Genomic DNA, 13,132 nt, shown 5'->3' on the forward strand with positions numbered 1-13,132 from the left:
GTTTTCTGTTTTCTCTCCTAGTAGACATAAATACCTCCTTGTCATCTGAAATATGTTTAATTTTTTTACTAACAAAGGGTAAAGAGTTCCTTTGGAAATCTTTGCTCTGAGCCCAGATATGACTTCATGTCAATTTAGAAACCTTTATTAACCTCCCACTTGGACAAGTATTGGGTTTAATGTTGAAGATGTAAAAATGGTTTTTGCCTTCAACAGTATTTGTGTTCATATGTTAATTTCTTCATCAGTAAACCTGCACTGAGCACCACTCAGTGTTGGAAGCCAGGCATTCAGTATGAAGATGCACAGTCCCTGCCCTCAGGGTGCTCAGGAGAGAGAGTGGACCACGGATGAGCTTGAGTTCAGTGATAGGAGTGCCACGTGAAGCTGACAGAAGGACCTGCATGGGAGGAAGGGTGTCCTGACCCTGAACTTGGAGTGAGGGCGTGGCCCCTTGCTCTGCAGAGAGGATGTATTTAAGGAATACTTAAGTTCTGTGTAGTGCAATTACAATGCTTTCCCATTTTCCTATATAATAACACTTAAGGAAAAGGTATGGTTTCCCAGTTCTGAGCTAACTGGGGGATCTCTGTGTGTGTCCCCAGTGGGCTACCCTTGGTAGGTCACACTCAAGAAATACCTATGACAGAAGGACCCAGAGAAGGACCCTTACTAGCCATATTTATCAGTAACCATCTGGGCCCTAAAACCAATTCACGTGAGTCTGCTTTCTCATTCTCTAGTATAATTATCTGGATATAAAGAAATATTTAGCCATAAATTGTACATCCAATTGAGACATCAGTCTAGCATACTCTGTAGCAGTGCTATTGACGTGGTGGCCATTCTTCTATCACCAGACCTCACAAAACAACAACAAAAGTTGAAGACTTTGCTTTCATTTAGTCTACAGATTGCTTGGTTTTAAATGTAATGTTATACTTAGTTATAGAAGCGAGTGTGTATGGATCTTATTTTAACTAATATGACCAAGCATTGCTATGATAATATCCACTAAACTATTCTACTCTTCCCTCCCCCCAAGTTACTAACATCATAATTCATACACATTTTTCTCTCTGTTTCTTTGGCAGGTCACCATTATTGCAGATGATAACTGTAGATTTTTATGCTGGTCAAGAGAAAGATTAACTTACTTTCTGGAATCAGAGCCTTTCCTATATGAAATATTTAGGTATCTTATAGGAAAAGACATTACAAATAAGCTCTACTCATTGAATGATCCCACCTTAAATGATAAAGTAAGTGTTTTTCTGAGTCTGTTTTGTTAAATACATATGCGTAGTTAGGTATGTCTCCTTTTATGCAATATATATTTTCCTGAATCTTCATTAATTAGTCATATGTTAAGTGAAGTGGGGATGCTTGTAATTTAGAGACCCTTCAGGGAATCATTTCTCAAGCGTGAGGAGATATTATGCAATTATTATATTTTCCATGACCTGGTGAGGTGTCTGTGAATGTCAGGGACCTCCATTTGTGGTGATGAGGTGCTAACCTCTTCATAAAGAGTCTTTCAAGCAATCTAAGGAAGATGATAAATGAATGGAAGAACTAGGCAGTGGTATAGGCCATGGAAGGCGGGGCAGGGGGAAGTTGCAGACTGATAAATGCTGATCAGCCCCAGCAAGCAGGAGGTTGGCTTTTTAACCCTGTGTTTTCCAGTCTTGCACATTCTACTGGTCAGGTACCCTCCCAGAACGCCCATAAGTGACGAGAGGTATGGGATGGAAGCCTGCGTCCATTCGGTTAGGAATTTCAGAGCTGTCTAGATCTCCAACGATTTGCAGTTTGATCTCCACTTCCCCACATTTGCTTAGAAGGAAATTAAAATGATTACAGAAGAGAACTTGCAAACCTTGTTTCCGTGATAGTACTGTTCTCCAGGGACTATGAGTATGGGTGTGTGCGCTCTTCGAGTCATCTTGGTGAAGGCGGTTATCAAATTAGGTTGGTGCTTATTATTTTTCAGATTCATAAATAGGCTATTGAGTATATTACATTTTTCCTAATGTATTTGTAGTAATAGCTTATAATAAAAATTAGAGCTACCATTTATTGGGCACTGACTGTGTACCGGATAGTCTTCTATTTCAAGGAAAAGTAAATGTTACTTACAGGGAATAGATGATCTAAGTCTCATGGCACTCAGAAATCTTACAACTTTGCTTTATAGACGGTCCAGAAGTTGGACCACCAGCTCAGCCTTTGCACACAGCTGTCCATGCTGGAAATGAGGAACAGTATAGTCAGCTCCAGTGAAGATGAAGACGGCTTACACCAGTTTCTTCGGGGCACCTCCAGTGTTTCCTCTCTTCGTAAGTTATCCCCACACTGGGATTCTGATGGATATTGCTAGAAAAGAACAAATGGCAACTTTGATCAGAAAAGTAACTTTTCAAGTAGCAAGTGTTTGGCAACCTATAGGTAACAATAAAAGTAATCAAAACTTTTCTAGCTTTTTTTTTTTGGATTGCACATCAGTTAAAATCCAACTCTAGAATGCTTATTTCCATTTCAGAACCTGTCCACTTGTTTTGCCATATGCTTTTCTCAAACACTGGTTCAGTAGAATAGTATGAACGAGTCCATATGGTTTGCTGGGTATCCAAGCCTTGTTGTTTTCATGATTTTAGTGGAAGCGTGGGCCCAGCATCGTGTTTAAAATGGTAGGAAGCAACAGCTGGAGGTTGTACTGCCAGCTGTTATCTCAGTGTCACCACCAGAAGTTAACAGGTGAGTGGGTAATGGAATTTTCCTGAAGATGAAGAAAGCCACTCAACACCCCTGTGAGTCTCCTCATTCATACCAAGAGGCAAGTTTTCCAAGATTCCACTATAGTTTAGATCGTTTTAAAACATTTTAAATGATACGAATGGCACAGATGTTGAAGATTAAATGCTTAACATTAATGCTTAAAATTATTTTAAGAATTATTCCAAGAAAGGTAGTCTTAGACTGTGGAACAAATTCACGGGAAAGAGCAGACAGGCAGACAGATGCTCTCACTGCATAAGCTAAACATTATTCATCTTTACAATTGTATCTTAATCCAAGGTAACTTTTAAGAAATTCCAGATACGCATTCCACAACCCTAAGCGTTTATGTCAATGATCTTGTAACTTTGGACGCTTTAGCTAAATCGGATTAAGGATTTTAAGTATCGCATAGTCAGGAGAGGCTGGAATCGACAAGGCCACGTCAATGTAAGCTTCCAAGCAAAGTCTAGGCATAGAAATGCGTTGTGGGCCTAAAAGAGATTTCAGGAACAACGCAAATGAGAACGTGGAAATATCTATATTTTATTCCAAAGTAACTTTTAGAAAGTACAGCTGAGGTTGACCAAACTCTGAATCTACTAGCATGTCAGATGTGTTATTTGCCTTGTTGAAACAGTTTGATGGTTGGTAAGCATTTTCAAATGGACCCATCCTAATTACATGTACAGTGATTTCTAAGAAAGGCCAGCAGAAAGGAAATTACAGTGAAATATTGTATGTGAATTATTTTTCCTGTAGAATATCTTTTTCTGTAGTTTTTTTTTTTTTTTTAGTCCCACAGCCTTGCTTAGGAAGCCCTGAGAATGGGCAGTTTATACTATGGCCATTCGTTTTCTTAAAATCAGTTTTGTTTTTCTGTAATATTTTCTTGTATAATCTAAATCTTTTGGACATTTTAACATTTTAGAAAAAGAAAAGAAGCTTCTCTAGAGTATGTTGTTTAAACAGAATTGGAACATGTTTTCAAGATTAATGTTTGCACTGTACTTGCCTTCAGAAACCTTTATTTCCAGGTGTTCTGTGGATGGATCACACACGTGCATACAGACCTGGGTTCTTGCTCTAATAATTCTTAGCTGTGTCCCTTGGAGTAAGCCGTATGACCTTTCTAATCTGACATGAGCTGTCATATCTCAGCACAGGCCTGGATCTGGTCACAACTCCTGGTCTGTTTCCTTCCCTCTCCCCTATAGTGAATCGTGAGTTTAATCCAAAAGTCCATTCCCCACATGGATAATTGAAGCTTCCGTGTCTGTGAAGAAGTGGGCAGCCCTTGGGGGCAGGGGGGGCAACTTTACTTCTCAGTTCCCTTGTCCAGTTGTACTTTGCTGTACTGAAAATGTGTACAACTTGCTTATGTTGTTTATTTAATTATTTTAGCCTCAGGTTTATTATACAAGATCTTACATATTGATGCAAATGCATAGAGCCACATATGTGTGCGTACTTTTGACTGTGTGTGTGTGTGTGTGTGTGTGTGAGAACCGCACAGCAAATTCATGTTCATATCTGCTTCCTTTTTTTTTTTTTTTTTGCGGTACTCAGGCCTCTCACTGTTGTGGCCTCTCCCGTTGCGGAGCACAGGCTCCGGACGCGCAGGCTCAGTGGCCATGGCTCACGGGCCCAGCCGCTCCGCGGCATGTGGGATCTTCCCGGACCGGGGCACGAACCCGCGTCCCCTGCATCGGCAGGCAGACCCCCCAACCACTGCGCCACCAGGGAAGCCCCGTACGTGCTTCCTTTTGACCAGTCTTCATTCTGGGCATCACTCCTGCAGTTTAATGAAAGACATTATTATTTGAGCACAGCACTGATATTAATTATGAATTATCTAATTCACCCTATCGCGTGACTCATTAAAAACTGGTTAGTTCTTGTTTCTCTTAGATTTTATCCTGGAAATACTGAAGGCTGTTTTCGTTTTTCTCTTGCCAGATCCATCAATATGCCGTCGACTTTTCCAAATTACAAATTACCTTCCTTGTAAAACAGAGAATACAAAACCAATCTCTCAGGACTGTTAGGCTGACATAACGAAATTTAGCACACTTTGAGCATGCAGTAGGCCTCAGTCAATGTTAGGTCCCTACAACAAGTGCCTAAGCTCTTACTAGTCTGGATTTTTGATGGGCACATGGGGGCAGCTGGGGCAGCTGCTCTCAGCAACAGTATCAGCTTCATGAATGCTAGTGGAGAGAAGGAACAAACATTTATTGACAATAGCAGGTGTTATTTTTTTCGGGTATTCTCTATACATGATCACATTTAATCTTCACTGCAGTCTACACAGAGGAGAGGTATCTTAGCTTTCACTAGATGCTGCAGTGCCAACAGATGGTTCCCCGCATCTCTGGCTGCAATGCTTTCTTCCTCCTTCACCTGCACACTGGATGCTGCTCCAGCGTGTATCCTCCACACTCTGGAACACCAAAGGAGCAGCTGCTGTTTGGGTGAGCTGCCACTCGTGGCCTAGGGAGGACAGGGGTGGCAGAATCACCCCACGGCTCTTAAAGCTCCCGTTTTGAGGTAGCACTTGCCACTTTCACTCATGTCCCCTGGACCAGAGAAGTCACTTGGCCGGAACCACCATGAATGGGTGGCTTTTTAATCCTCCTTCAGGGGCTACACAGGAAGGGAGGGAAAGCAGGCATGTTGACAATAACACAATCTACCGTGATGAGTATCATTTCACTTAACCGAGAGGAAATTGGGAATATGAGATGTGTACTCACTGTTCCAGATCCTCAGGGGGAGGTGCTGGCAGACAGACACATCCTGTGTGATTCCTCAGTCCATGATTTTAGACCATATTTCCTCTGTGGTTTAAAAAGAAAAGGAAAAAAAATGCATGAAATGTTTGACCGGTGCTTTATAATTTACAGGTCACTTTCACACCCATTCTTGCATTTGAACCTGATGACTCTGCCAGCTGGGCACAGCGGCCGCTATTACTCACCTCTTTGCAGACGAGTCCACTACACTTAGGGAGAAGGTAGTGTTTGCAAAAGGTCATTTCTTTCCCCTCCATCCCACTTCCTTCAAGAAACCTACCATCCCCCGAATCCTTCATTAGGACCAAGCAGTGAAACAGATAGGTTTCCTTAGGCCAGTTAATTTCCATTTCAAAGAAAATTTTGGCCTTAATCGTTGTATGGAGGTTCTACGCAGGGACATTTAAAATTATCCAATAATATTCTCCAGTCAGTTAGCTTTGGGTTCGCTTTCACATTGCCTCATATATATACTTACAGAACGATGAGCAATGCTGTTCTGTAAAAATTAAATTTATTTTATATATTTTCCTAACCAAAAAACTTTGACATTATTCATTCTAGTCATTAACTCAAACGGAGAAGTAGATTTAAATATTAAAATCCATTTCAATATTTCTCATAATTATTTTTTAAATCAATATCAGGATGTACCCATTCATGGTGGTTCCGGCCAAGTGACTTCTCTGGTCCAGGGGACATGAGTGAAAGTGGCAAGTGCTACCTCAAAACAGGAGCTTTAAGAGCCGTGGGCTGAAAAGTCTCGGAATCTCTAGGCTCCCCTTTCCATCTCTTTCTGTCTGTGTTTCACCTTTTTGTTTTCTTTTGTTTGTCCTATAGAGCAGAGATTCTTAAACATATCTATGCATATGCGTAACTTGGATATCTCATGAAAGGCTTTGGTGCAGCAGATGGGGGTGGGGCCTGGAAGTCCATGTGCTTATTGACAGGCGCCCACGTGATGCTGATGTGGCTGGTCCCTGAACTATGCCTTGAGTAGTGAGGCTGTAGAATTCCCTGCCTTCTGGAATTGGGCTGATTGCATTCCCCTGGTTGTGATTAAGATGTTTCTTGTATTTCTTGAGGCTCACATAGATTCTGGTGAAGACTCTACTTTTTTTTTTTTTTTTTAACGGTATGCGGGCCTCTCACTGTTGTGGCCTCTCCCACCGCGGAGCACAGGCTCCAGACGCGCAGGCTCAGTGGCCGTGGCTCACGGGCCCAGCCGCTCCGCGGCATGTGGAATCCTCCCAGACCGGGCCACGAACCCGTGTCACCTGCATCGGCAGGCGGACTCTCAACCACTGCGCCACCAGGGAAGCCCCAGGATCTCTACTCTTTACCAGGGTCTGGATTCCACTTCAAACGATCATTTAAAGGCAAGAAAGTAAAATAATGAAATAGTCTGAGAAAAACTTTCCTGTTTATTCACTAGCACATAATCCAATTAATTTAATTCTTTTTCGCTTTCCTGTTGCTTCATTTACTTGAGTTCCATGTTTAGAAGTGTGATTGTGAGATAGGATGTCCAGGACGTGTGAGAAGGATTAAATGCCCTCAGATGGATATAAGCTTTCTTCTTTCTGCTCCTGGACCAACGTGCTCATCAGGGTGCCTTGTCATCTCCTTGTCTTTCCTTCCTTACAAGGTTGGCTCCCTACGTGTGATGTATAAAACACACACACACAGAGATGGACTGTACTTGGCAGTTCCATCATGATAAGTGGTGCTGACCACAGGCATTGTCATGGCAACAGGTGGACACACTATGTTTCCTTGAAAGTTGAGAACTTTATTTTAGTTAATTGGGGTTAAATGAACCTATTGTTTGGTGTGTTTGTTTTTTGAAAATCCTGAGTCAGTGTAGGTGATCCTGTCAGAACTCATCTTTGAAAGATTTTGCTAGTTTAAACTGTGTATTTTTTCAGAAATTATTATTAAAATTTATGATTTCTTAAATAGACTATGGAATAGAGATATTTATTACCGACAAAAAACCTTTACAAGTATTTTTTGTTATTAATGTCAAGATGGTGCTGTGGACAGTCTACTAATTTCATATGACCTAGACGCACAGGTCTGCTCTAAGCTGAGTTAGTTTGCATCTGGTTCGTATTCTTGGCTGCAAAGACTAGGCAGCATATCTAACGTAATGGGTTCCCTCACCTCTGTTATCTATTTTTTTTATCTGGAAAGATACAAAAAGCCAATACAACCTTCTTGTTTCATGAAATAGTCTGTTCAACCCAATTTGTATTTTGTTCCCCCTGTGAACAACTGTAGGCTTATAAACAACAAGCTTTACATAAAATTATAGGGAAAGAGAGAGACAGGGATGTGATTAGGCAGCAGGTACCCAGAGGAAGAGCCCCTGAACCGTTCTCAGACCCACCAAGAGGGCTAGTGAAAAGCAGTGCTCCTACTGTGTAGCTGAGTAGAGTGCAGCTTGGGGAGGTTAAATAACCTGGTTAGGGCCACTGTGCCAACCCTGAAACAAAGAAGTGGTGAATTGGTTACAACAGCGGTCCCCAACCTTTTTGGCACCAGGGACCAGTTTCCTGGAAGACAGTTTTTCTGGGGGTGGGCATGCAGGCGGGGTGGGGGGATGATTCAGGTGGTAATGCGAATGATGGGGAGCAATGGGGAGCAGCAGATAAAGCTTTGCTCGCTCACCTGCCACTCACCTCCCGATGTGCGGCCCGGTTCCTAACAGGCTGCGGACTGATATTGGTCCGGGGCCCGGGGTTTGCGGACCCCTGGGTTACAAGGTCTTGCCTTGCTTTGGCCCTTACGAATCACCATACGTGAGTGTAAACTTGTTTGGGGATATTCAACCCCTACTGCAGCCACTGACACATGCTGACCACTGTCATACATGTTCTCATTTAATCGTCACAACCCCCCAGTGAGGTAAGTGTTACGTTTCCCCCGTTTCAGGTTGAGGAGTATGATGTTCATCTCCTCTGGGTCCTTGGAGTACAGCCCCTCCTGGCTGGGGGACTGTCTCCAAGGCCCACACTCTCACCAACCCTTTAAATGGCCTCTATCCTCATCCAGCATTTTCTCATCTGTAAGATGACTGTAAAAGGATTTTACTGGTTATCTATTTTTAGTCTTTTAAACAAAAATTTTCTTAATTATCAAGTTAATATACACACACAGATATCAAGTAGTAAAAAAAATATCTCAGTGAAAAGAACTGACCCCCTCCAACCTAACTGCTCCCTAAGAGCAATCACATTGGAACAATTTTTGTCCGAAATGATGAATAATGTGCTGTTATTTGATTTATCCTCTTAACCTTTATCTTCTAACCTAACTTAGCTCGCTTTTAACTTCCCTTCCCCCTTCTGCTCAGTATGATATTACTAGTTTTTATTCCTTTATTGTTTACCTTTGTAACATTAAATAGTACACTTAAACCTCCATTTCTTTTTTCTCTTTGAAACATTGTTTCAAGGTGAGGACATTAGCACCCTACCATTAGCATCCCTACCCTTACTTACTCTTTCCCCCTGCGACCTTCAAACTGTTGTCTCTTCTTTAACTTTCAAACAATCAAGGTTGATAACATACATTTCTGTTCCCTCTTCTGTTTTCAAATTGTTTTTAATGTGGTAAAATACACATACTATGCAAATTACCATCTTATCCATTTTTAAATTATGGTTCAGAGGTATTAAATACGCCTGTTCTCTTTGCAGTTAGGTCTTCCTTGCTTTGTCTGTGGGTTGTTTTGTAAAGTTTAAAACAAGTAAATAGTGTTGACATTATGGTTTATTCAGAACCCAATAGTGGGCTATGACTACCCCTTTCTTTAGGTTCCAGTGTCATGATTCCTGATCTCTTCAAAGCAGACTGTTTCTAATAAGTTCAAATGGATTCTCCTTTTGTCAAACACAAACATAACACTACAGTTTACTTCATGCCTTGCCTCTCCTTTTTTTCCCCTGAAGTTTTTTGTCGCTTTGCTCTTAGGGCTGTCTTAGTCACCAGATCCCCCGTATCTTAAAGCTGCTTTTTCTTTCGGGTGAATCCATTTCATTTCTCCTTAAACTCTGAGTAGTTATTTCACCTTTGAGCCATGCCTTTTCATACTGCTTTCTGTTTTTTACGGGCATCTCCAGTGGCCTCTCTTTTTCCTTATCCTTGCCTTTTTGGTTTCACATCCCCACTCTCTCAGGCCATCAATTCCGTGTCCCCTTTTTCTCAGACCTTCCTCACAGAGCTTCCCACCCTCGTACCTCACCCCGGACTGGTGATTCTCTGGGTCTGTTGCACAGCTGCCATCCCGGAACCGCCTTCCCTGTTCCCCGGAGTTTATCCACCAGCTCTGCAGCCCTAAAACTTTCTCTGTGGGGCAGAAAAGGGCTGCAGGACTCTCGCTGTTCCGTGGCTACTCACACCTGTTGCCATGCAGCTCAGGGCCCCGACCGCCCATCTCAGGAGTCGGGAACTGATCTGAGAACCTCCCATAGGAGCCACTAACCTCCTCTTCCTCCCCGTAATTGCGATAATCTGTATACTTCCTTGCTTGAGTCCCTCAATGATGGTGCTGAGTCCCTCCAAGGGAGATTAGGTACAAAGGCCAAACCTACCCTTCTTCAGAAAGCTTCAGTCCAAATTCAGTTTCTACAATTTAAAACAATCTTATGACCTCAATGAAAAGAACCTCTTTTTAATTTAAAAAAGTTTTATGATGTAAGTAGGTAAAGGCAGGAAAGGGGATGATAATCCTTTCTAGCAAAGAAGCCATTAAATTTTTCCCCTTGGGAGGGAGGGAGACGCAAGAGGGAAGACATATGGGAACATATGTATATGTATAACTGATTCACTTTGTTATAAAGCAGAAACTAACACACCATTGTAAAGCAATTATACTCCAATAAAGATGTTAAAAAAAAAACAAAAAACAAATGACATTTCCCAGCCTAAAAAAAAAAAATTTTTCCCCATCCCCATTCATCAAAAAATGTATAATCTAATTAAAATTCTAATCCCCTGTAAGGTTTTTAATTACTTGCTAAAGCAGTTGGCCAGATGGTTCAACATAATAAAAATAGGAACACTTTGCAAGGAATGAAGAAAATGTCATCAAAGTTAACAGAAAAAAGAGGGGAAAATCTTACCACATTATATCGGATAGTTTACAGAAGTGTCACTCCTTGTTAAAAAGTGTATTTCTGAAGCAGAGCGAGAAGTCATTCGACAAACTTCATATCATGGTCCTGTACTTACTTGAAGATCAAACTTGAGGTCGCTTATTCATTCTCTGGAACACATGTGACCTTCACTCTGGATTTAAGAACAACAAATATGTCTGTTTACTTTTTCCTGTGAGGAGAGGCCCTCAGGCCCTCATGTAATCATCAGCACCTGAAACAGAAATAAGCTTAATAAGGACAGGGCTCTATCAAAGGGAATTTCTCTTACCTAACTTTTTACCACTCGGATAGCAGAGTTTCGATGGATTCTCATGTAAGATCGCCATGGTCTGTGTAGAAAAAGGCTTCCTGGGGTTCTGTAACTCGGGACTTTAGGAAGACAGGAAAAGGCCTGGCAGGGCAGCCTGAGCCCATCCTCCATGGAGGCCCCTGGCTGGTTTGCACCTTCAGGCAATGACCCTCAAGGACGCACAGTGGGTCTTAATCACCAGCTCCTTTTCTTCTCAACTAGGATCCAGCACGAGCCACTGCCTGAACAGGTCTGCTGAGAAGAGACTCTTTTCCCAGATCCAAAGCCCCCCGTGGGTGTCCCCAGTGTTGTCACCCCCTGTGGTCTGGCGTGTGTGGAGGTGTCCACTGTTTGGTTCAGGCCTCTTACCTCTAAGTCTGTCTTCTGCATTTGCTCAGAGCCCGTGTTTCTGAGTTTTGAGTTTTCCTCTTACCCTCAGGAGGGCTGCCTGGTGTTCCCGTTCTCTTTCCCACCTGAACACACCGAACGTGGTACACAGCTCAGAGTAAATTCTGCTCCGCTGGCTGTGCCTTTTCCAGGCCTTGCTGTCTGTGGAAGGGATGTGTACGTCTTCTTGGCAGGATGGTTTTTGGGTTTTTTTGTTTTTGTCACGTGGTATAATATGAAACATCCCCCAAGCAAAAGTAACTCGATGAACGTTTAACAATTTCACACCTGATAAGTTTGGACTGAAGTTCAGTCTAAGACATTTGTTTTACATCCTTTTAGAATAAACTGTTAATTGGCAGCCCGAGCCAATTGGAAGGTGTTGATAGCTGACAGCCCCAAATAATGCTAATTATCTCTTCTCGATTATAATAAACACCAAAGGATATAGTTAACCACTTCTGTCTCCCAACTCTGAAAGCGGTTTTAATAGAAAAAGGATAAAAATCAGTTTTCTGGAAAATTTGTGGATACGGAATGATTTGCCCCTCTAGAATTTGGGATAAATGAAGAGTAAAGCATTATACGGAGGTCATGAACCTCACAGTAACGTCCTCGAGGGGCAAAAGTGACTTGAAAAAGCATTTGGCTAAAGATAAGCTCAATTTCTTCCTCTGTTCTCTCCTCATGTTCTCCTACTTAGGGATGGTATTGGGCCTTCTGGGCCAAGTTCTGAGGATGCATCAATGCATAAGATTAATGAAGAACTGGGCAAACTTGTAGAAAGGATTTACTAATGTTCAACTTGTGAAATGTAAGACAGTCCCCTTAAAGCAGAATTCTTTTTTTCGTTGTTGTTCATACTCCAAATTGGGTTTAGATTTATTAGCGGACAAAGAAATGATTTCTGGCAGCACAGTGATGACCTCTGAGTCTTTCCACTTGAACCAGCAGGTGTGCTGTGGAGGGCGGAGAACACCGGGTGTTCACCAGGGTGAGTGAGCTCCTTCTCTGGGAAGTCTGCCTTTCTCCTGGCCGTGACGGTGGCCAGTTCCCGGGTTGGGCCAGGTGAACCTCATACTTGGCCCTTAGTGGTACAGAAGCCAGGCTCCCTGAGGTTGAGACAGAGAGTGGACTCTCTCTGAGACTCTGATTCCTGTCGAGGGGTCAGGTAGCCGGCTGGCTCTGGCGGCTTCCGGCGGCTACAAGTCAGATGGTGTCCCCGTCACCTTCCAGTACATCTGCCGATGGAGAAAGAGCAACAGGCGCTGTGGTGGGAACTGGGGTGTTGGGGGGCTGGTGGGCCCTAACGCAGGCACAAAGGCTGAAAGGGCATCTCTTCTTCTCTGTGTGGAAAGAGCACAAGGGCTGGCAGTCTCGCTGGTTTACCCTGGCCAAATACGTTTCTGAGTGGGTCCCGCCCTGGTGGGAAAGGCGTTCGTCCACAGCATCTCCCCAGCTCTATTTCCTTTACAGGTGTCCTGGTTGTCCTTGCTTTATTTAGCCTCTGAGTATAAATTAGAAATAATGACATGGATACGGTGAGAAGGAATTGCTCCCAAAAGTACAATGTAGTTCCTGAGACGTAAAATGATACAGGGGCAGAGACTATGTTTGATTCATTTTTATTTCCCCAAAATTTAACCCAGCCTCTCAGCCTTGTAGTCACTTGGGGATTCTCTTTGCTGATTGGATGGCAACTTTGTAGCAGGTGACGA

The 13,132-nt window shown here is 42.7% G+C and overlaps 1 protein-coding gene across 2 annotated transcripts in view; it reads left to right on the forward strand.

The window, feature by feature from the left end:
- BVES (blood vessel epicardial substance) overlaps positions 1–13,132 on the forward strand; it is a 41,380-nt gene that overhangs the window by 17,395 nt on the left and 10,853 nt on the right. For both annotated transcript variants that reach the window (XM_060167824.1, XM_060167825.1), the window contains 2 exons: positions 1,095–1,262; positions 2,198–2,339. In XM_060167824.1, the coding sequence (XP_060023807.1) occupies positions 1,095–1,262; positions 2,198–2,339 (310 nt within the window). The remainder of the gene's footprint in view (positions 1–1,094; positions 1,263–2,197; positions 2,340–13,132) is intronic.

This window comes from Lagenorhynchus albirostris, chromosome 12 (assembly GCF_949774975.1).
Source record: "Lagenorhynchus albirostris chromosome 12, mLagAlb1.1, whole genome shotgun sequence".
In the NCBI taxonomy this organism is placed as follows: Eukaryota; Metazoa; Chordata; class Mammalia; order Artiodactyla; family Delphinidae; genus Lagenorhynchus; species Lagenorhynchus albirostris.